The sequence below is a fragment of the Bubalus bubalis genome, chromosome 14 (assembly GCF_019923935.1).
Source record: "Bubalus bubalis isolate 160015118507 breed Murrah chromosome 14, NDDB_SH_1, whole genome shotgun sequence".
NCBI lineage: Eukaryota > Metazoa > Chordata > Mammalia > Artiodactyla > Bovidae > Bubalus > Bubalus bubalis.
The window spans coordinates 61,708,231-61,730,183 of record NC_059170.1 but is presented as its reverse complement, the minus strand read 5'-3'; the positions used below and the strand labels follow the sequence as shown (position 1 = coordinate 61,730,183).

General features: G+C 39.8%; 1 protein-coding gene and 1 pseudogene across 13 annotated transcripts in view; one reads left to right on the top strand and one right to left on the bottom strand.

Annotated features, from left to right (window-relative positions):
• Nucleotides 1–21,953, bottom strand: part of NEBL (nebulette) — a 376,575-nt gene that overhangs the window by 13,888 nt on the left and 340,734 nt on the right. For 8 of the 13 annotated variants that reach the window (XM_044928163.2, XM_025264433.3, XM_044928162.2 and 5 more), the window contains 3 exons: nt 21,443–21,614; nt 19,960–20,052; nt 18,611–18,760 (listed from right to left, as the gene is read on the bottom strand). In XM_044928163.2, the coding sequence (XP_044784098.2) occupies nt 18,611–18,760; nt 19,960–20,052; nt 21,443–21,614 (415 nt within the window). Of the gene's footprint in view, nt 1–18,610; nt 18,761–19,959; nt 20,053–21,442; nt 21,615–21,953 lie in introns of those variants that run through there. The other 5 variants (XM_044928168.2, XM_044928164.2, XM_006058648.4 and 2 more) reach the window with 3 other exon arrangements.
• LOC102389872 lies at nt 13,997–14,592 on the top strand (annotated as a pseudogene).

Here is a 21,953-nt window from a genome sequence, read left to right as displayed (position 1 = left end):
CAGATTTGGGGCTCTATTTGAATGTCCTGTAATATTTATAAGGGTTTCCCAGGTGGCACTAGTGGTAAAGAATATGCCTGCCAATCAAGAGACATAAGAGTGATCGGGAGGGTCCCCTAAGGAGGGCATGACCATCCACTCCAGTACTCTTGCCTGGGAAACTCCATGAACAGAGGAGACTGGAGGACTATGGTCCATGGGGTTGCAAAGAGTCAGACAAGACGGAAGCAACTTACCATGAATGCATGCATAGTATTTATAAAACCGAAATCTCTCTTCTAGTGCCCAATAAATTCTTCCATAAACAGCCAACACTAATATTTTCTATTTAAGGTCTAGTCTTACAATGGAAGGAAAGAAAATCAAAGTAAAGAAGTAGACAGGAAGACCATAAGACAGAAGGTGAAAATGTATGAAGAAAAATCTTTAGGAGCCTTCAGAAATCTGAAACTAGAAAAATAAGGGAATGCATGCAAACACACGAAGATTAAATGAACCAAAAAAATTTAATGAAGAAAAAGTAGAATTACCTCAATTAGCAGTAGAAAAACACACCCAAAAATGTCCCATCTGGGGGAGGTACCCAGAGTGAGCAGCAGAAGAAAAGGAGTGTCCTCCATGTGCCTGGGGCTTTATATATTGCCACATAGCAAAACAGAACAACCCTCTAATACAGGTGTCACTGAATTTCCACTTTATAGAATAAAAATCCAGAGGCTAGGAGGTTAACCAGGAAGGCATCAGAATAACTATCTCTGCACAGTGACCACAATAAAAGTCTCAGGTCATTACAGACAGAGTGGAGGTTTTGACAGCCTCACAATAACTATAGAATAATAGTAGATAGCCAAATTTCAAATGCAGAACATAACAATAAATGTCATGCTGTACTGGTGTCTTGGCCATGTATAAAACGATCTGGGCTGGTTTAAAAACACCGGACTAGGTGACTTAACCAATATCATTTCTTTCTCACAGTTCTGGAAGCTGGGAAGTCCAAAGTAAAGCATCAGCAGATTCAGTGTCTGGTGAGGATCTGCTTCCTGATTCACAGAAGGCTATCTTTTCACTGAGTCCTTTACATGGCAGGAGGGGAAGAGGGTGATGGAACTGTGTGGGGTCTCTTTTGTTTTTATTATTTACTTATCTATATGGTGGGGGGGGGGAGTCTCTTTTATATAAGGGCACTAATCCCATTTACGAGAACTCCACCCTCACAAACTAATCACCTCCCAAAGGCCACATTATCATCATATAGGGGGTAAGGATTTCAATATATGAATCTGGGGGGACACAAGCATTAAGTCTATAGCTACTATAGACAACATGCACAGAGAAAATAAATTGGGGGTTTACTTAAAGGCATTTTTAAAAATCTAGAATAAGGAGAAAATCAGCCCTCAGGAATTTTCCAGTAAAGAATACAAGATGCAATGAAATCATCATATTTTCTAACCCCTGACTATGGTTTTTATCAGCTAACACATGTCAAAGAATTTGATTTGGTTTTATTTTCCCCTGGTGGCTCAGTGGTAAAGAATCTGCCTGGCAGTGTAGAAGACCTGGGTTCGATTCCTGGGTCAGGAAGATCCCCTGGAGAAGGGAATGGTAATCCTCTCCAGTGTTCTTGCCTAGGAAATTCCATGGACAGAGGAGCCTGGTGGACTACAGTCCATGGGATTGCAAAGAGTCAGACACAACTTAATGACTAATCAACAACAACAAGGACAAAAAAGATCTCTATTTAGACAAGCACAGGAAAATTGCTAAATTGAATGAAAACACGAATTTTAAAGAGAAAGAATGCAGATGCTGTTAGTTTTGAAGTAAATATTAAACAATAAGCTTGATCCTATCTGGGGCTTCCCTGGTGGCTCAGATGGTAAAGAATCTGCCTGTAATGCTGGAGACCTGGATTTGATTCCTGGGTTGGGAAGATAGGGTATGGCAACCCACTCCAGTATTTTTGCCTAGAGAATCCCATGGACAGAGGAGCCTGGCGGGCTACAGTCCATGAGGTCGCTATGGGAATAAAAGGAAGAGACAGAGAGGATTCAGTTACTTGCAGTGAGTTTTAACCCTGGCTGCATATTAAATTCACCTGGAGTATTTTAAAACCAGGCTGTTGTCCATGTCTTCCTACCACCCTAATTAATTAAATCAGAGTCTCTGGGGTGGGAGTGGGAAGGAGTGGACACTGGTGTTTTATTTTTTAAATCTTCCAGGCAATTCAAATGGGCAGCCACAATAAAGAGCAACTAAGCTACCGCCGGATTCCTTCTCCACCTGAAACAAATTTAGGGGCACATGTGACCTTATTTATGCTACTCCCAAATTCCCCCTCTCCCCCTGCAATGGACCAAATGTCTGTATCCCCACAAATTCATGTGTTGAATCCTAATCCCAAAATGTGGTGGTATTTAGAGATGGGGACTTTGGGGTGATTAGGTCATGAGAATGGAGCCCTCATGAATGGGATAAGTGTCCTTATTTGTGCGGGCAAATATTTAACCCAGGACTCAAGGAACAACTGGGGATTGTGGGAAGAAAGCTGAGCCATAAGCAGCTCACTGCAGGATAACTGAGGGGCTAACATGCGACACTCCTGGTGAGGCCAATGACAGAGGGGTGGACAAAGTCCCCAGTTTTGGGGTGTTGACCAGGGCAGGGCCATCTGAGAGGAAATGCAGACTTTGCAGCCAAAAAATGTTTTTCCAATAATAAAATTTCCCTTTCCTCCCCAGAGAAGACTTGTTTCCTAGTTGGGTTGATACAGATACTGTCTCCCTGTGGGGCAAAAGTTGGACAGGTTTGCTAGATAATCTGTGATTATCTTACATGACTTCCAGCTTTCTGACCTGAGCCCTTCTCAGCTGCGACACACAACCTCTGTGTGCTCAGCATCTACCTGGGCTTGCACCCATGACCTGTTGCCATATCTTCCTTGGAACTCAGAGGGTGGAGGGGCACAGGGAATCGGCATCCTTGCCACATGAAGCCCATGCTGCCTGCTGTGTTGTGGGTATAAAGGCCTCTTTGTTTTCTTACCAGCTGGATTTATGGAAGTGTGGCAAGACAGCCCTGCAGCCACACTGTGCTTTGGGATTGCTTGATCACTTGATTAAACAGTAGCAATCTGTGATTATATTTTCTTTTGTGTATAATTTTTTCCTGGAGGTAACAGTTAACCTCTTTTATTATTCACACTGTTCTAAGCATCTGGAATACATTTTTTAAAACTATCTTTGCAAAATCAAAAATTATCTCTCAAGCCAATGCTACATTCCTAACAATTTCTCCTCCATGTCATCTTTAATTTTCTAGTTGTATGTGAATTTTATTACCATAAGGTAATGTAAATCTCTTTTAGGAAAATGCAGTACACTTGAAGATGTTTAAGCACCTAGATGTGAGCCTCTGTGAAACCTAACAGGGGAAAGATGTAACATAGGAATACAAAATATAAATACAATAAATTTGAATAATATAAATGAAATGCTTACAACTAGGGGGACTAACTCAGCTTGCGACTTTCTCAGGTTTTGCACTGACGGTTCTGCTTCCCAGGAGCCCTCTTGGTCTTGGGTAAATTGGCACGGTTGGTCCCTCTCCTTAAACCATGCAGGGCCCTGCGCCTAGGGTGTTACGCACACAAACTGGTGGACTCGTCACCACTTTACAGATAGTAAATGCCCACTTTACAGACAGGAAGTCCAAAGGTTAGCAAGATTCAGTAACTTGGTCAGAAATATCAGAGCCACATAGGAGCTAGTATTTAAATGCTAACAATCTGACTCCAGAAACTAAACTCTGGGCTGTACCACATCAACATGATCATGGGCAAAATGACAAGGTAGCAAAAGAGGAATCTACAAATATGCATTATGAATTCAGAAATGTGGAAGAGCTCTACGGTGTGGAGAGGAGCTTCTAGATGTGGAGAGGGCATGACCTTAAGTCAGAAGAGTCAGCATCAACCACATACCCCCACCAGTGGGGCAGACGGGAGCAAGAGGGAGGGGAAGAAAACAGAACGAGGTCTAATGGGGAGAAGCACAAGGCAGCTTCGTATGATCTCAGAGGCAACTCCAGTTGCCACTGACTTTTTGTGGTAAATGTAGGGTACAAACGCCACAAGAAGTTCCCATGTCTGTGGTTGATGAGGTGTGCCTGAACATCCCTGGAACAAATTATAGTGAGAATAATTCATTCAGTTTTGGAAAAGCAAGCTGAAATCACAGACAGCAGCATCACTTCTGAAGCAGCAGCTTTGAGATATCTCTAAGGGTCATTCTGGCCTCTGATTAGTCTCTGGGGTGTGCATCTGAATGTGTGTTTAATCTTCCTGTCGCCAGTACTATCCTGCGTTACCCAGGGTGACTGTCATTCAGTCACCTCGCCCCGTTTGAATAATTTCAAGTCTATGTTCAAGTCACATCTCTTAATATGACTTGAACTACTTTTCCAGTAAGCAGCAAAGACCCCCATCATGATGCCACCTAACAATTTTCAAAACCATCCTGTAGAAACAGCCTGAAAAATGTGACTGCCTCAACTCATCATCAGCATAGTGACAAATCGATTCCCACAGACATATCAAGAATCTAGCTGAAAATACAATTAAGCCAGGAGACGACCTAAACATTTTCTTCCCTAAACTTAAATGACAGACTTAAATGTTGCTTCAATCAAATATATTGGCTAGTTAAATATTCCTAATTACCTGTTCACCACAAAAGGAAAAATATATATGAATTATGTACTTTTTAGAGCCATACATACATACATTTGGCCATTTTATTTATATATTTGGCTTAGTTGTCTCAAGTAAGAACTTCTGAAATATTGTTTTGGGATTCTGCAATTCCTAAATGTTGAAAAAGACACAAAATTAGTTATATGTTAAATTATCTTCCAGCTAAACGTAATTAGTCTCAAAAAACCAGAAAAGCAATACATTTTGATTTCAAAGCTAACTGTTTTTTCTCTGGAAAACTTCAGTCTGTGAATGACTGAACTGACAGAACTGAGCTGTGACATAATGTGGTTTGAATAGAAATAGAATGCTTTGGATTAAAGAATATCTGCTATTTTGCTTCAGAATAATCTAGTCAACTCATTCCTAAATTTACATTTGAATTTCAACTTGCATAGTTTTCTTCTCAGATGTATTTCTAAATTTTAGCTATCAAAGCCAGAATAATCTCCCCAACTATAACCATAACCCAAACCACAAATACAAGTAGGTCTGTCACTGATGGAAAAGGAAATAATTTCTGCCCCAGATTAGAGAGTCTTTAATAATATTCTCAATTATATTTATATTTAATAATATTTAATAATATTCTCAATATACACAAAATCCACATTGCACATATCTATATCTACTGCCACATGCACACAGTCCTCCAAAATAAGACCAAAAAAAAAAAAATGAAGGCATGCATATTGTGGATACGTATGTGGTTTCCTGACAAGAACTATACAGTTTGGGGCAGTTCTCTCATAAGATGAAAGCAATAAAGAACTTAAGGACAGCAGGTAGATGGGGACACTGTTTCCATTTAGGTAAGCCATACCACCCAGACCAGCCATTGCACACAAATTATGCCATGACTGAAAAGCCATCTCACAGCAAATCCCAATTTTCCTCAGTGACCACTACTGCTGATATTGTGTAAATCTATCTTACATAGCAAGATTCATCATTATTCAAGTACAATGAAAGAAAATCTCATTACACTATTGAAGAAGCAATTCTGTAAATACTTATTGGATTAATATATGTAATATATTCTTAAAGATATAAAACTGAACTATGCATTTAGTTTATTCTAGCACCAATAAGATACTCTTAAGGAGCATCATCAATCCATGAGGACTTCCTGAATAGTTTTACATTAGACTGCCTTAGTAACAAGCCACACTAAATATCACATCTAGACACGTCTCAGTATTGATTACATTTGTGAATAAGCAGGCATGTTTTTCAACCAATGGAAAAACATTTATGAAACTGATGCAATGTGCCTCTGATATGATTTGAAGATAGGGAGATGTGGAAAACTGAATGTCAAGGATTGTCTGGCTTTCCCAGAGCCCAAGCTCTACGTTCAAGGTGAGTGGTGGGGGCCAGAGAAATAGACAGGTATGAAAAGTCCCAGTCAGGTAGGAAGGTGAATAAAGGGTCACTGTGATCAAGGCATACATTTATAAGCACACTGAGACAGGCTCTAGGAAAGTGCCTGACAGAATAGTAAATAAATTCAGAGTACAAAGGTCAGGTATATGGTGTAAGATAAAGATCAAGAACCAGAATGTCTGAGAAATGCAGCATAAACAGAGTGTTTAGGAGGAGGGCAGAGATCAGACAATAAGAAATAGGAAATCTGGTCACAAGAGAAGCAGCATATAACAAGGAGCCTGGATGGCAGGAGCTAATGAGAAAAACGAAGGCCAGAAACTCAATCCATCGCCCAGCTGTATCAGCCTGTGGACATTTTAAGTAGTTCCTGAAAGTCACGATCCAACCCCTATGACCTACTAGCCTGGGGCTTGGGGCGGGAGGATGTGGGCACCTGGATGAAATAGGAAGTTGGGGGAGAACAGGGAAATTTGTGACTACAAAGATAAGATTACAACTTGATTGTTTTATGTGTAAGACAGAAATGTAAATATATATGTACACTCAATCTATTATCCAACTTGGACCTCAATTTTGATCTATATAAAAACCAAAACTACCACTTCCCATCTTCATTGCTAATGTTTAACAATACTTAATAATAGATAATAATAAAATACTAAACAGAAAGCAAGAATGCCCAGTCTCTCCTTTATGTGTAGCCATTTACGATTTATAAAGCTCTTTCAAAGCTTACTCATTTGACACAGATGCTATAGCCACATTTATATCCTTCTTGATGATCAAACCTTCTCTTTTTCCCAATCAACTTAGCTTCACAGGAAATATATTTTTAAAGCTTTATTGTTTGCTACTTCAAGTGTCAGATGGTTCTCCTTCAGACACATATGGAATCCTTTGATTTAATTTTGGCAAATCAATGAAAGACACATGTGTATCTTGGAACAAGTGCTATTCATTAGTATTTGATCCTTTCCCCAACTTCACACTCAGAAAAGGAAACTTATGACGTTTCTTTCATTCCAAGTCTATTGATACTAGGAATATGAGTCTCTCTAAGGAATTCGAATTCAGTCAGAGCCCTGAACCTTTTTCTTGGGGGAGCAACAGAACTAAAGAAGAGTTTCTAACAATCTACATTGTGTGCTTTTTTCTCAGGCTAGATCTACTGACTAAATGGCTAAATATAATTATGTAATGTTCTACTAACTGGATTTTATATTAAAAAGGAATCATTTGTTTTCCTATAGATTCATTTCACCATAGAAATTCAGTATTTCAATCAACTCCTTAAACCTTCCTAAACTTAAAGTGAAAGTGAAAGTGTTAGTTGCTCAGTCATGTCCAACTCTTTGTGACCCCATGACCGTAGCCCACCAGGCCCTTTGTGACCCCATGGACTGTAGCCTGCCAGGTTTCTCTGTCCATAGAATTCTCCAGACAAGTGGGTAACTATTCCCTCCTCCAGGGATCTTCCCAACCCAAGGACCAAACACTGGTCTCCCATACTCAGGCAGATTCTTTACCATCTGAGCCACCAAAGAAGCCCTAAACTTAAATGAAGATATTAAACCATCACTTTTTTGACAGATTCTAGCAGACATCTCAAAACTGGATGGGAAACAACACTCAAATACACAGAAGGGAAATAATATAACTGCGATTCTCTTATTGAATGTGCTTTATTTACAGAAGTCAGGCTGGACAGGATTGGATTTTTTTTCAGGGGATTAAGGGTTGTCAATCAGTAATCACAAAACTGAATTAGTGGCAAAAATAGAAATACTGGAAGGCTTATTTTACATGAAGGCAAAGAGTTTAAAATCCAGAGTGTATTTTCTTGTAGGCTGTTCTGGTTATCTAATTTTAAAAATGCTCATCACTGAAAACCAATAACATGAACTTGGACAGAAAACCATCTATAAATCATAAGACAGAAATCTTCAGTGGAAAAGAGAATCAACAGAAAATTAATGTGACTACTGGGCAAAGTATTGTGACTTTATGGACACTATTCATATTAAAAGATATTTAGAAACACTGCTGATGGGATACATACCCATCCCTTTCAAAATACACTAGCAGTTTATTATTGTGCCTGCGTTTAACATTTCTGTTCCCCATTTCATAGCAAATTGAGCTCTCCATGATGTCTATTGTCCTTTAGGAACTTAAGGCAGGTCCTAGTGGTCTTCACTGAGCCTAGGAAAGCGATGACTTGTTCAAGCTCTTCACCGAGTGAGCACTCCTGGTCCTGTGCCAGGCACCGGAAGGAGAGCCACATGGGCCATTCAATTCTCTGACTCCATGTATTTCATGATTGAACAAGAAGCTAGAGTACACCAAGAGAGGAGCCATAAAAGGCATGGATTTCAGAATTCTGATGGGCACTTCTACTCTACTGAGTCCCTACTGAGAACAGATGTCCTCAATAAACAAAACACTGAGAGCAAATTATTTATCTGAGAATGGAAGTGTTAATGTAGGAATAATTTCCTGATGTCGTGGTTTTGAAAGGTCATTAGCTGACTCAGTATTGTAATAAACATAGGTCTCAATGTTACATTCTGGTGATACATTCTACATGACTTCTTTTTAAAAAATTATAACCAGGATTATTATTGCACTGCCACATTCAAGTCAAATTAACTTTAATTAACACTAATAAAGACTAATGCCAAGTTTTAGAGATTTAACATACGCAGCAAAGCTGTTTCTTTAAATTTCGGATCAAATTTAAGTGGAATATATTTATATATTCTACAATGTACATGAGTGTCTAATATGAGGTCTAAATTGCACCTACAGTTTACAGTACTGTATTACGCACTCTAAAATATTTTACAAGGGTAATTCTCATGTTAAGTGTTCTTATCACAACACACAAATGTACACACAAAAGAACACAAGGAAATGTTTAGAGGTGGTATACATGTTCATCACCTTAATGTAGTGACAGTATCACAGGCATATGTGCAAGTCTGAACTCATCAACATTTATAGATTATATAGGTGCAAAATTTATATGTCAATTATGCCTCAATTCAGAGAAGCCAGTGGCACCCCACTCCAGTCCTCTTGCCCGGAAAATCCCATGGACAGAGGAGCCTGGTAGGCTGCAGTCCATGGGGTCGCTAAGAGTCGGACACGACTGAGCGACTTCCTTTTCACTTTTCACTTTCATGCATTGGAGAAGGAAATGGCAACCCACTCCAGTGTTCTTGCCTGGAGAATCCCAGGGACGGGGGAACCTGGTGGGCTGTCGTCTATGGGGTCGCACAGAGTCTGACACGACTGAAGCGACTTAGCAGCAGCAGCAGAGCTTAAAAAGAATTATAGAGAAAAATAAAGCAAAGCAAAGGGAGAGTTATGAGTGTGTGTGGGTTGAGAGATTTCAAGGTAGAGTGATCAAGGAAACCTTTTCTGATTTGTTGTTGCTGTTGTTCAGTCACTAAGTCATGTCCAACTCTGCGACCTCATGGACTGCAGCATGCCAGGATTCCCTGCCATTCAAGATCTCCTGGAGTTTGCTCAGACTCACGTCCATTGAGTTGCTGATACCATCCAACTATCTCATCCTCTGTCTCCCCCTTCTCCTTTCTGATTAGTTGGCATTTAATCAAAGACCTGAAGGAAGTCAGCAAACCACAGAAATATCTGGGATAGACTGCTCCAGACAAAGGTATCAGAGATTGCAAAGGCCCACATGTGAGAACACCTAATATCAATAGCCCAGAGGTCTGTGTGGCTGGAGCAGGTAGTCCAGGAGAAGATGAACAGGGGACAAGACCAAGGGCCAGATGATTTGACGCTTTGTAGACTGGATCTCGGTTTTTTAGACACAGTGTGATTGAAGCCATTATATTATTTTGAACAAAGATGTAATGAGATTAAGTGCAAGTTTTTAAAGGTCACTGGCAGCCTAGTGGTGGCCAGCCCGAAAAAGAAAGAATGAAATTATAAAGACCAGGAGCCAATATCCGCAATCTCTAGGAGACAGAATGGTGATTCTCTTGGGGTGCAGTGGACATGGTGAGACGTGGCTGGATGAGACATAAACACATTCTGAAGACAGAGCTGACAGGCTTACAGATGGATTAAATGTGAAGTGTGAGAGGAAGACAGGTAATGGGGGTGCCATGGTTTTTGCCTCGGTACTGAGGTCAAGTATTGTGTCATCAGCTGAGCTGGTGAACAAAGGCAAGAGCAGATGTTTGTTTGTTTTGTGGGGAAGATAGGAAATAAGATTTTGGTTCTAGACATAAGACTTAAGATGCCTAGTAAATATCCAGCTGTTGACTATTTTGTCTGGAGTCTGGGAGTCTTAGAGTAGGAAGGAAGGTACTTAGGTTTTGGTGTTTCTGCTCTTCTACACAAATGACAAACGTCAACAATAAGAGTAGTTGTGATATTTGAAATAAAAATCCACCAGGCTGTCTCTACACCATTAATCCCTCCAGAAGACTGATAAGACCTTGTGGTCATTTGATGCCCAAAGAGTCAAGACTCTTGGTAAAATCTAGATTATTCAAAGCAAAATGGATTCACAGCAAAGTGGATTAAACTTCCAAGGCAGAGACTCAGTGGCTTACCAGGCTAGGTAACTGGTCCTCTAAACAGCCTCTACATCTGCTGCACAATGAAGTCCAAGGAAACATGCAAAGAAACCATATTCAATTATATTCAGCAGAACTCTGTCTCTGAAGAGACAGTGGCTCAGCAGCACCCACTCTCTGGCTCTGGCTCATCCCTTAGATGCACAGTACCCAGGCTTAACGTATGCCAAATACATTAAGTTTCCAATGTGCTATATTCTCTCTCACATGCTACATTCTCTGCCTAAAACACTTCTTTCCCATCAGTCAGCCTGGCTGATTCTAACTCTCTATCACAATGCCTTCCTGAGCACAATGGGTTCATGCATCTGGTTCACCCACCAAAAAGCAAGTTCACTGATGACAATAACTTTATCTTTTATATTTGTGTTTCCAGAATCTCACAAATATGGGAGATACTGGATAAATGTTTGGTTAATGGACAAATGGAATTATGGGTGTTTAACCAGGGCCACTGGCTATCTAGTTGGTGTACTGCCCTCTTGGCACATCTACAGACCATATACTGAGAATCCCAGAAGGTATTGAAGCATCTCTTGCAACCTAACCTCTTTTGAGGACACATTATATGGAATGGAATGCTATAAAGCACAGCCTAACTGGGACTGTCCCTGAATTCAGAAACTTGTTTTCTATCACTTAAGGCAGGATGAGGATTCTGGTCCAATAAGATCCTTCCAGAGCAAAATGGAAAAGTTCACAAGGCTAAGACATTGAGGAGGTCGGCTTTGAAAAGTGCATCTGCTTTTCCTCCCCATCACACTCCCATCCCCTTTATGCTCCAGAGGAAAATAGAAACACATAAAATGCCTGAAGCAAAACTGAACTAGAAGAGTAAACACTGGGTGAGATGGCAAACACATAAAAATATAAGTAATACAAAACACTGTGAATTAAAAGAAACCAAAGAGATACAAAGCAGTACCAGAAGGCAAATACATGTTGCCGGCAAGTGACCTACAGACAAACACAAAGATCAAAGAAAACCTTGCAGTGAAATAAGCAGAAATCATCAGGATTATTCCCACTCGAGGAAATGTGTGTCAAATGAAAATAAGTTAAACTAATCTAGTACCACAAGGCAATAAAGATAATTTCAAATAATACCATTCAAGAATCAAAACAAAATTAGATGACATTTAAATAAAAGCCTCCTTTATTGAAGCAAGGCAACACAGTAGAGATGGAAAATGCAAGCCCCTTGGTAACGTAATATCTTAGAAAGTAGACCTAAAACTAAAGAAAGCCCAAAATAATCTCATAAGAAAATGAAAATATTCAGCAATCAAAGCAAGATGGGAAAATATCATGAGAAGCGCCTAACTACAACAATGATAAAAACGCAAAGGAGAAGGCTTCTATGTTAATGCTCATGAAAACCAAATGTGAATGATGAAAACATTGTACTTCCACCTCAAGGAAATGAGCTGATTGTTTAACCCTTTGTCCTAACAACCTAAATTTCCTGTAACTCAGAAAAAGGACCCTGAAATTATAATTCTCATAACTGTCCAGTCATTCAATACACAAAGTAAAGCAGGTCACCTTCAGGACATAAACACATTCTCATACATAAAAAAGAAGAGAAAGAAGAAAACAAGACTTTATTTCAATTATGGCACTTGGCTTAGGAAATGTAAAACATCTTAGAAAAGCTACTTGTTACAGAAGTGGAATCTGAGCCGGGTAAGATTGGGTGACCTCCCGAGACCCCAGACCGAGCAGTGCGAGAGTGGGATGAAGCCTCCTGCCCCTACGCAGCGTTCTGTCCACCACAGGATAAGCTACGATATACACCATCTCAACAGCAGGGAGTCAGCCCAACAGGAAAGGTCACCTTTCTGGGACTTCATTCTTTTTATCATATGAAATTCTAACCTAAATGGAAAGAAATCAGTAAAATCTGGAATAAAGAAAAAGATGGCATCTCTAAATACAAACAGTCTCTTTTTTCTCCATTTTACCAATAATAGGCATTGTTCTAAAGTCCCTTCCAATTTTCAGAATAGTATTTAAACAAATGTATGTGTTTAACTGAGGACACTAAAGGTTTTCATCAAACCTCTGTCATCACCATGAAAGTTACCTCCTTCTACAGACTCACTCAGCACCTCCTGACCAGGGCCCAGCACAGCATGCATTTCAAAGGGGACCCCAAATTTCAAAGCAAACAGGACCTCATGGATACTACTTCTTTGCCTCCCCACCAGAAAAGAAACTATCCTGGGAATGTTTCCACTTTCGGGTCTTTTTTTCTCTCTTTCAGCTATGCTTTAATGTCATTGAAACATATCAAAACAAAAATGGAAGGCTTTTCTTGAAGGCCTTGCATAACAGATTTTCATATTTTTTTTAAACTTACATTTATTTATATATGCAGTTCTAATTTTTCAGATATTAATATTTTGTACACCTAAAACTAATACAATTTTATACATCAATTATATCTCAATTTGTTTAAAAAATGGAGTGGAATGTGTGGAAAAAAAATATTAATTTGACCATTTCATTTATTCACCAAATATTTGCTGAGTGCTTATTCTAAGAGCTGGAGACAGAGTAATCATAGTAAACAAAACAGCCAATATCCCAGCCCTGGGTTCGATCCCTGGGTTGGGAAGATCCCCTGAAGAAGGAAAAGCTACCCAGTATTCTGGCCTGGAGAAGTTCATGGACTGTATAGTCCATGGGGTCGCAGAGTCTGACACGACTGAGCACCTTTCACTTTCACTATGGGCATCTATCCTAGTTAGGAGAGACAGACAAGCACATAAACAAATAAATATATATCTCAGGTGATGTCAAGTGCTATGAATAAAGAGCAAAGAGTAAAGGGCCAGACAGAACACGAAGCAGTGCTGTTTTATATCTGGTAGTTAGAGAGGGTCTCTCTGATCAAGTGATCCTGAGCAAAGATATGAAGAAAAATAGGTCTAGACAAGCAAATAGCTCAGGTGCAGTGGGAGGGAGAGTTCCAAGCTGGGGGCACATTCAGGTGCAAAGGTGGGTAAAAAGCAGGGAGACTGGGATGGGGAGAGAGGACGAGTGAACCAAGAAAATCAGGAAGTGGTTCAGGGCGGCAGTCAGGGCCCAGGTTGGAAGAGTGCCCTGTAGGCAACGGCAAGGATTTGGGTTTTATTCAGAATGAAATGGTAGCAGAAGAATGATGTGATCTAACTGGTATTAGATTTATGTGTTTCCTAAAGAACCTCATCCTTAGGAATCATCTTTAGGAATGCTCAGTGAGCTTGCAACGATTCTTAAAGACTAAAAACTGCTGAGTTTGACAGTACAGTAACTCATGTCAGTACATGTAACTCATGTTCTGGTGATACAGTTCAAAGCACCCTGAAGTGTACGCTTGGAATTCTCAGTGGATGCTGGATCCTAAAATTTGAATGGGTGAAAGCATGTCTACAAAGCAAAGAATGTGAACAGGAAGAAAAGTATGAAATTCCTGAAGGACCACAGAAAAGCAGGCTCAACAGAGAACAGCTGTTGCCAAAGCTGTTTGATGCATGTTACTTCTATTTTGGGGGAACCTTCAAACACCATCTAAAGGACAACCTTATTAAGCTTGTCGCTGCCGGTGGGGGCCAGATCCTCATTAGAAAGCCCAAGCCAGACAGTGACGTGACTCAAACCATCAATACAGTCGCATACCATGCCAAACCTGATTCTGATCAGAGCTTCTGCACACAGTATATCATCTATGGGGACTTGTCTAATCATCGCCCAGAAAGGGTTCAGCAAGGCAAAGTCTGAATGGCTCATTCCAGCTGGTTTATAGATGGTGTGATGTCCTTTGAGTTGCTCCCTCTTGACAACTGAACTCACACAGTGTGATAACCTAGTGACTGCACTGTTTTCATTAGTCATATTTTTACAAATAGGTAGACTCATTCATCGGAGAAGGCGATGGCACCCCACTCCAGTACTCTTGCCTGGAAAATCCCATGGTCAGAGGAGCCTGGTAGGCTGCAGTCCATGGGCTCGCAAAGATTCAGATATGACTGAGCGACTTACTTTCACTTTTCACTTTCATGCATTGGGGAAGGAAATGGCAACCCACTCCAGTGTTCCTGCCTGGAGAATCCCAGGGACAGGGGAGCCTGGTGGGCTGCTGTCTATGGGGTCACACAGAGTCGGACACGACTAAAGTGACTTAGCAGCAAAGAGCCTCTGGCTGCCAGGCGGAGAACAGACCAAGGCAGAGAGAGGGCTGGTGGCTTGGGGTGGCAAGAACAGAAGCTAGAAACTCATCTGGAAACTTCTGTGATGACTGGAGGCAGAGAGGGCAGCAGCTGAAATGGGGGAACAGTGGGGGCCCAGGGGCAGAGGTGGACCATGCAGTCAGATTCTGGATGTGTTCGTCCCAGGCAAGCTGATAAGATCTGTTAATGGTTTGGATACGGATGTGAGTAAAAGACAAGTGTGGAGGATGATTCCTAAGGATGTGAAGTTAGTATATGGAATGTTGCAGTCGCTACTTAGCAACACGGGAGGCCTGGAAAAGCAGCAGAATGTCGTGGAGAAGATGGGGAGGCATATTTGGACTTATTAGTTTAGATATGTCACTGATTGTTTGAATACAGACATAACGTACCAATCAGTAGAATATGATTTGCTTCACTTAAAATTAGAAGCATATTCTCAGGTATCCCCAAATCTTTCTGAATTAACCTAGATACACTGTGGGTATGCCACTGTGTTAATGTTATAAAAACTTACTGGTACATCTACACTTTTGCTTCATCCCTCAATATCAACTTTCCAAAGTTGGAAATGTCACCAAACACAAGCCTTTTAACAGGTGACTGAGAATGACAGGTTATAAACACCTCCAAGGAGTCAGCTTTTCTTACAAGGCATTATTTAAGTTATGGAGACACTCCTTCCTACCAAAAACCTTCCTTCTGCCACCTTTCATGGAGTCTGATGTTCCTCCACTTTAAAAAAATGTAATTATTCTCTCTTAACCATGTGTTGCTGCTGCTGCTAAGTCACTTCAGTTGTGTCTGACTCTGTGCGACCCCATAGACGGCAGCCCACCAGGCTCCCCCATCCCTGTGTTACTCTTACTCAAATTCCATTATAAATATAAGAACATTTATGTATACTTTCTTTCAATGGAGACATTTCTTATTCATTTTGGCATAGTGTAGGGTCCTCTTGCTAGAAATAATTAGAAAGTAGTGGGGGCTTGAGAGGAGGAAGAGAAGATAAACCAACAACAGTGGGGTTTTCGATGAGCCAACAGAATCGGAGACAAGTGCCAAACTCCTCCCTGGCACAGACGGAGCTGAGAAACCTGCAGGAGGGGGCTCAAACTCTCCTTATCCACACGGATGAATCCAAGACCTGATCACGGACACAGGCGATGACTTCCCATTTGTCTCCAGTGCAGCCTCCTCCTCTGGACTCTAACTGCCTGCTCAACGCCTCCATTTGAATGTCTCATTGATGCACCACTTCTGTGTTCTGTTCTGTCTCTGAGAAACATTATTTTCCCAAAGCCCATTGGCATAGTTCACTTCCATTTAGCATTCACATCTCAGCTCAAATCTTCCTTCCCTGAGGAAGGCTCCCGTGACATCGAGGCCAGATGGAGTACCCCCTTGTGGCCCCCACGTGCTCCCCTCCCAGCACTTACTCTGGTCATAATTATAGATTACTTGGGTAAGTATCTGCTCAATGTCAGGGTCTTCACCAGACTCTAAACCCCTTAGAGCAGATTCATATCTCTGCTGCTCACTGCTATGTACACTGCCAGATCTGAGCTCTTGGCTGATGCACAAAAAGCGCTCAAACATTTGGTGATTAAATGAATGAATGCTGTGTTTGTGTGTTCAGACATGAAGTTAAAGGGTCCCCGATGAAGCAAAGACTCTAAGGTGCATTGCTTTGGGGAGAGACATCAGTTCTACTACGTTGAACTGAGAAAGTTAAATAAGGTTGATGGAAATTTGTTCTTGTATTTGCTTTGGGTTTTATTTATCTTACCAGGCATCAATATTATTCTGTACCTGTAGAGTCACAGAGGACATGGAAGGGAGAAATCAATAGCCCTAAGCCAAAAAAATAAAGTTACTGAATCCTTTGTTAGATAAGCAGACACTGAAAGAGGCGCTCTCACACATTTATCTTACCTACAAGAAAGAAACACTAGTTCATAAACATTAGAAGCATAGAGGAAGGAGACGCTTAAAAACTTTCTACAAAGATCAAGCCAAAAAAAAAAGAAAAGTCAAACTCCTAGAAACAGCAGAACAGTAGTTGCCAGAGGCTGGGGGAAATAGGTAGAAATTGGTAAAAGGGTACAAATTTTTGATACACAATGAATAAGGTACAAGAAGCTAAAGAATAACACAGTGACTATAGTTGATAACACTGTGCTGTATAAATGGAATTTGTTGACAGAGTAGAACTTAAGTGCTCTGGCCAAAGGAAAAAAAGAAGATATATTTGTGAGGTAATGGATATGTTAATTAACTAATTGGGGAGAATCCTTTCACAACATACCATATATCAAATCATCATGATGGACACAGAATATCTTACAATTTTGTATGTCAATTATACCTCACTTTATCTGAAATTTAAAAAAGAAACATCTTTCTACCAAGCTAAGGCAAGTGTGAATGTACAATTTAAGATTATTGACTGTAATTGATTTTCTTCTCAAAGGGGTTTTTCCTATAAGTGCAAAAAATCGATTACTCAATTGCAAGAGATTTCATAGTTTCATCAGGTCCATAGTCACATTACTTTTCCCAAGATGTTAAACTCCTCCACTTCAAAATCTCCTGCCTTAGGGATTTCAGTGCTATGGCCTTTGGTTGTAATGGAAATTCAGTTTTCCTTTTGTTCTGTGTTCATTCCTCTCCCCTTCCCCACGGCACTAAAATGTAGCTGTACCTTAGTCTTAACCTTTAATAACAGTTAGAGTAGTTTAGAGAAGGCAATGGCAACCCACTCCAGTACTCTTGCCTGGAAAATCCCATGGACAGAGGAGCCTGGTAGGCTGCAGTCCATGGGGTCGTGAAGAGTCGGGCACGACTGAGTGACTTCACTTTCACTTTTCACTTTCATGCATTGGAGAAGGAAATGGCAACCCACTCCAGTGTTCTTGCCTGGAGAATCCCAGGGACAGAGGAGCCTGGTAGGAGGCCGTCTATGGGGTCACGCAGAGTCGGACACGACTGAAGCGACTTAGCAGCAGAGTAGTTTAACATCCAAAACAATTTCAATGACCAATTTCTAGACCTAAGCCATCAGCTTGGATCCAGAAAACAGAAGAATGTAGAGGACAAGGATAGTAATATAAGATACAAAGATTATTAACAATCAACAGTATTTTCCATTTAAAAAAAAATCTCATATCCCAAGTACATACCCCATTTCTTTTTGGCAAGCTCTAACTCTGTCTGCAACTGTATATGAATATTTAAACATATAAATTCATAGCACTCTCTTAGCCACTCAAATATAACCATAAGATTGATTTTCCTTAATGGAAATCAGATATGAACTCCACAGAACTCAAGTTTCCACTCTGGCTATGTATATCCATCACATACAACTTCTGTGAAACAGATTCACGTACCAGATCCCAAGACCCTGTTGTCATTAAAGATCCATTTTTAGTGAAAACAGTGAGGAAAGATACGAAAAACAAGCATGCAAAAAATGCATATTATTAGTTTTTAAAAAAGACTCAACTTTCTAAACATAATTTTAAATGTTCAAACATATCCATGCCATATGTTTGTGCAAAAGTGAAGAATTTGTTAAAGACACACTTGTGATACATTAAAAGAGACTTCTGACAGTGGTTAATGTTTGATACCTCCTTCATCAGATGGTCTTGTTACCTCACTGCAGCATGAAAAGCTACGGTAAATCTCGGATATTTCTGATTTGTCATCTCCCAGACCTGTACCAAAAGTACTGCTCGAGTAAGACCGAGACCGTTGTCTCCTATAAAGGTTCGCTTTTTCTATATTGGAGGGAAAATATTCATATTTGTGATTAAGTGACTTGAAGAACAAAGAAACCAAAATAATTACTTAAAAATTTAACAAGGAGGAAAAATAATCCCTCATTAAATTGCAACCCCAAAGCTCAGGTATTATAAATTATAAATTAAATTATAAATTCTAGTGTGATCATTCACACTCAGTTTGGTCTAAATTTTAAAGGAGAGATGAGGCATGGGAAGTTGACAAGAACTAAGAAAACACTGGCAAATTAGTAAATTTCTATCAAAAGTTTGGTTATAAATAGTTCTTTTCAAATATCACTAATGATAGAGCATTTGTTGCCTTTTCCTTATTTTTAGAAAATTTGGATGACAATTTGGCTAATTATGTGGATCAAATTACTATAAAAATATTAGAATTTCTACTTTGCCTTGGGCTTTCAATTTTGTTAATGTTAACAATTAAACTTGGAGTCACAATTGGGGGCAGAGAAGGACCTAAATGATAGATCTATTTATATGTTAAAAAAAGTCCCATAACTGTCAAATCTTCAGTTTGCTAAATGCAGTCTGAAAGCCTACAAAGATCAACCCTTGCTATTGCTATACCCAAATATCCAAACCATTTGGGTTTTACTTTTAATTATAAACATACAGTTGAAGTTAAAAGTCAAATAAACTTCCTGTGTAAACTACAAATTTTGCATTTTATAAAAACTCAGAGATAAATTTTAAGGATACTTGAAAACCTATTTTAAGACATTCACGATGCTATGTAGAAAATCTCTCCTCTGTTTTATATAAAAGTCATCAAAGAATTCCTTAAATTAAAGAACTGTATCTTTAAAATGTTGTGCTTTTCATAAAACAAATCTTTATGTTAGCAGTTTAGTGCAGTCCAAATAGCTGCATTTCAAAGCCCAGAGAACTTCTAAAATCATATTCACTAATAAAAAGGAAGTGTAAGTAAGCTCTAGACACCTTTAAAATAAACCTAGAACTAATCTAGGATATATTAAAAAGCTCTTTTGTAAGTTTTGTTTTCATAAATGATTAGTGGCATATTAAATAACACAGCAATTCTCTTGGTTTTTCGAAGCCCAAACTTAAAATTTTACATTACACAGAAGGCACAATGAACCTGCACAGCTCACAGCAGCTTCACTTTGAGGACAAAAGCCATGTAAATGGGGAGGAACTCAAAACGTAAGCAGTACCAGAAAGCATATGTAGACTTCTAGACTGAATATTGTCTTCCAGGGGATCAATGTCGAAGATGGAGCCAGGATCTGTGCGCCAAACTTTGAGGTCTTTTACCAAAGGAAGAAATAAACAAATCAAGAATGAATTTAAAAAAAATTCAGCACCCAGGAGAGTCAAACAAAAGCCTGAAAAGGGGCATATCCAAAAAGCAAGCATGTAATATAGGCAAACCCACCATGCAGCAGACGTCAGAGGAGAACGGAGGGATATTCACACTCACAGTGTGATTCACACTCACAGGATTTGCTAAAAAACCTTGCGATCAAATATAAGTTGCCTGGTTTATTCTTTGTTGACTTTCCACTGGGAGCCTGTGACTTATCACACAAGCACACCACACCACTCCCCACATCCCCAAACCCTCATCACTCATGCTCTCCACACACTGAAACAGGGAAAATGTTGGGTTAAAACTCCTGATTAAGGACATGCGAGTAATTTATAAGAGGCAACTAAAAGGTTTTTGTCTAAGAAAACAAAACAAAAATAAAAAAACTTGTCTTCCTACAACAAAAAAAATGTTGAACAAATTGAAAAAAATCAGTATCTTTCCTTTCCTTTCTTAAGCTTTTAGTACAAACCTTGCTCACTCTGTCACCATTCAACACTATGTTCCTAAGATTTTCCCTGGATGACAAGAAAGAACAGAAGGTTGAGGCTCCTTTCTCTCTGATTTGTGAGACTTTTAGACAGCTCTACTCTCCCAGTTCAGAAATAATATTCAAAAAAATATAAGCTACTCACATGGTAGAAACCATCAGAATCTCTCAGGCATGTCTATTTGACATCAAAGGACCTATATGGGCTTACTTCTGTTCTGTTACCCATACAGACAATGTCTGTATTGATGTACATGTCAATGATCAATGTCTTATTGATCAGTACATAAGCTAAAAGTGAAAGTGAAAGATGCTCAGTTGTGTCCGACGCTTTGCGACCCCATGGTCCGTCCATGGACTTCCCCAGGCAAGAATACTAGAGTGGGTAACTGTTCCCTTCTCCAGGGATCTTCCCAACCCAGGCTTCGAAATCAGGTATCCTGTACTGTAGGCAGATTCTTCATCATCTGAGCTACCACGGAAGCCCACATAAGCTAAAGGGAAACAAAATAATTGCTTAATCTTCATTATCACCTATGTCTGATATTTGGGCTGCTTCTTTGCGTAGCAAGTAGGAACACTCAAGACTGGAAGGTTATTAAAGACAGAGAATGTCCAACTACAGAATGAATTTGCAACAACACCTGGCAAAGGCCATGAATTCCCTCCAACGTGGTGCGAACAACAACACTTTGCCTTTGGTCCACTTTCACCTGGGCACCATGTCATGCATTTGAGGAGGGGTCTGATGAATAAGGAAGTGAATTCCATTAATAAAAACAGGGAAAGCACGATCTTTTTGACTGTGCAGACCTGCCAGGCAGGCCACTCAGCTTACCAACAATGATTCCAGGTCTCCTGTCCATCTCCACGATGTGAGGATGGACACCTTTATAGGCGGCATCGCTGACGACCTGGGTGTTCCTTCTCACTCGTTCTGTCACTGGGTCATCCACAACAGGAGTAAAGCCCCTTCCCTTTGTCTTTTCAAAATCTTCATGATATTTCACCTGAAAGAGGGAAAAACCATAGTAACTCCACTGAAATTTCCTGAATGCTACACAGCTCACAAAATTTGAGTATAAAGAAAGTTACTATACCAGCTGCATCTAGATTATTTTCTACATAAATGTATTTTTTCCAATTATTCCAAAAATAATTTATGAAATTTCAGTTTCATAGCATCAGAAATCAAGTGCTGATATTTTCACAATGCTTTCCATCATTGCAGTTAGCAGCTCTTTTAATATATAAGCTTGCATATAAGTAAGAAGTGCTGAAAGATTTATTTTTCAAATCCTAGTTACTTTCTAAAATGTACTCACTTAGGTATAAGTTAATTTCCTATC